Source organism: Solanum tuberosum, unplaced genomic scaffold, assembly GCF_000226075.1.
Source record: "Solanum tuberosum cultivar DM 1-3 516 R44 unplaced genomic scaffold, SolTub_3.0 scf00086, whole genome shotgun sequence".
In the NCBI taxonomy this organism is placed as follows: domain Eukaryota; kingdom Viridiplantae; phylum Streptophyta; class Magnoliopsida; order Solanales; family Solanaceae; genus Solanum; species Solanum tuberosum.
In genome coordinates this window covers 930,012-932,341 of record NW_006239010.1, presented here as the reverse complement: position 1 = coordinate 932,341, position 2,330 = coordinate 930,012, and the positions used below count along the sequence as shown (strand labels likewise).

Here is a 2,330-nt window from a genome sequence, read left to right as displayed (position 1 = left end):
TTTTTCGTTTTGAATGGATTGTTGTCACTTTTTTCACATTTTGAATGAATTGTTTCTTTTATTTTTGTGTATGGTTAATAACCGAACCAAACCAAATCGAAATCGATAACCACCAAACCGATAAATGTATATTATATTTGGTTTGATATAGTTTTGATAATTTTAAAACCGATTAAGTTGGTTTGGTTTTGGTTTTGACCAATAACCGATCCAAACTGACCCGTGAACACCCCTACATTGAAGCATGTGAGAGTGATAACAGAATCATAAAACAAACTAGTATTTAAAAAAAAATAAAAAATGTGAGAGTGACCATCTCGTATACTAATAGTTATAAGTTGTTCGAGAACTCTCATTTACTTATTTAATTATATTATGTCTTGACATATGAGCCTATTTTTTTTTTTAATGAATGCAAACATGTGGAATATATTATGCTTTTTGAGTAATGGTATAATTTGAAATTAGATATTTTTGCCTACTATGATCAAGCACATTTATTTAATTGATTTAATAATATTATGTCTTAATATACCAGGGAAATGCAAGGAGGTATTGTGAGAATTGCTTTGGAGAGTGGTAATTATGGTGGAAATCAATCCATTTTGAGAATGTACTGTAATGGGAAAAAAGTAGGATTTGCTGTGAAAAGAAAACCTACAAAAAGTGATTTACAAGTATTGGGACAAATAGAATTAGTAAATATTGGAGCAGGGATTATTCATGGGAAAAAGAATATTAATTGTGATGATGATGATATTATGTATCTTAGAGGAAAATTTGAGAGGGTCCATGGATCTTATGATAACTCAGAATCATTTCATTTGATTGACCCTGAAGGAAGTATGGGCCAAGAATTAAGTATTTTCCTTCTATCCTCTCGTTGCTGACGTGTTTGGGACCGAGACGTATATAATTGACATAGTCCTCCTCAATTATATATTGCATGTATGTATGAGGATTAGCGTATATTTTTTTTTTGGGCGATCACGTTCATTCAAGTATCAAAAGGTTTCAAGTTTGAGCTATGAAAATGGAAATTGACCGATTTACATACCCGGTCAATTAGCTTATTCCAACATCAGATGGATAAACAAGAAAAATGTATCAGATTTGGAGTGTTTTGGAGTTTTTCATGCATGGGATATAGAACTATTGCATGGTGTTAATTGCTACTTGTCATTTTGTAATTTTTCTAGTTTATTTTATGTCCTTTATTTGCTTATGAGTTTATCCTGGGTAGCCATGAAAAACCCCTAGTTTTTTTTTGAGTTATGCATAATTGCATGACTTTTTCCATGTGGGAATATTTGTATGGGGTGTTTGTCATCAACCTAAGATCAATATTGTAAGAAAAAAATAAAAGCAAAAGGAAGGATCTTTTTTATTTTATTTTGTTTATTCTCATTATTTCTTAGTTTGTCATTAGTTCATTTAGTGTCCTATTATTTTATAAAAAAATTATTTTCTAAGTATTATTGACAAAAGTATTGATAAGAGGGAATTGCCCGGATGGTAAGCACCCCTCACTTCCAATCCAAAGGTTGTGAGTTCAGATCATCAAACGAGTAAAACAGGTGGGGGAGCTCCTATAATTTTATGTTTGTTTGGATGCTATTATTAATTTACTAACGGAAATTTACACAACATTAAGGCAAAAGTCCATCCCACATTCAGTAGGACACCTTTCTGGCGAACAATTTAAACAAACAACCATTTTTTTCACTTATTGTAACTAGTATTTTCCTATTATATATAGGAACTCATCAAGAAAAAGAAGAGAGGAAAACAGTGGAAAATGAGAAAGAGTAGTTGAAACTCTTGAACTCAAAATGAAAAAGAAGTACTAAAAAAAACCTTTTTGTACCATGAAAGTGAAGAATCTCTACAAAATTCTCAGTTACATTGTATAGGACTGCAAAAAGAATATTGAGCAAAATTAAATATACCAATCATATAATTAGTTGTTTCCTCTCCTCCTTGACTACAGACAGGGCGACTCAATGCCTTTAAAAATGAGGCATACACCTTAGGCCCTCAAATTTGAAGGGTCTAATTTTTTAGTAATAATAAAATTAGGGGAATTTTTGCATATAGCCACTCAGAAATAGCTTAATTATGCTCCATAGTTATAGTTTGATAATTACGATTCGTAGCTACGTGTTAGAGACAGAGGAGAGAGGCGAGCGAGATTGGAAGAGGGAGGAGAGAGGCGGACGAGAGAGGGCAGAGAGTGGACAAAGGCGAATTGTATATGTATATCTTGTCAAAATAATTGTATACATGTAACTGATATACATACGTATTTGTATATCTGGCGAGCGAGATTG

General features: G+C 32.1%; 1 protein-coding gene across 1 annotated transcript in view; it reads left to right on the top strand.

The window, feature by feature from the left end:
* The window catches only part of LOC107060482 (protein MIZU-KUSSEI 1-like), a 3,069-nt gene extending 2,179 nt beyond the window's left edge, over positions 1 to 890 (top strand). Inside the window, exon 2 of the mRNA XM_015308448.1 lies at positions 539 to 890. Within this exon, the coding sequence (XP_015163934.1) occupies positions 539 to 890 (352 nt within the window). The remainder of the gene's footprint in view (positions 1 to 538) is intronic.
* Positions 891 to 2,330: the final 1,440 nt, after the last annotated feature.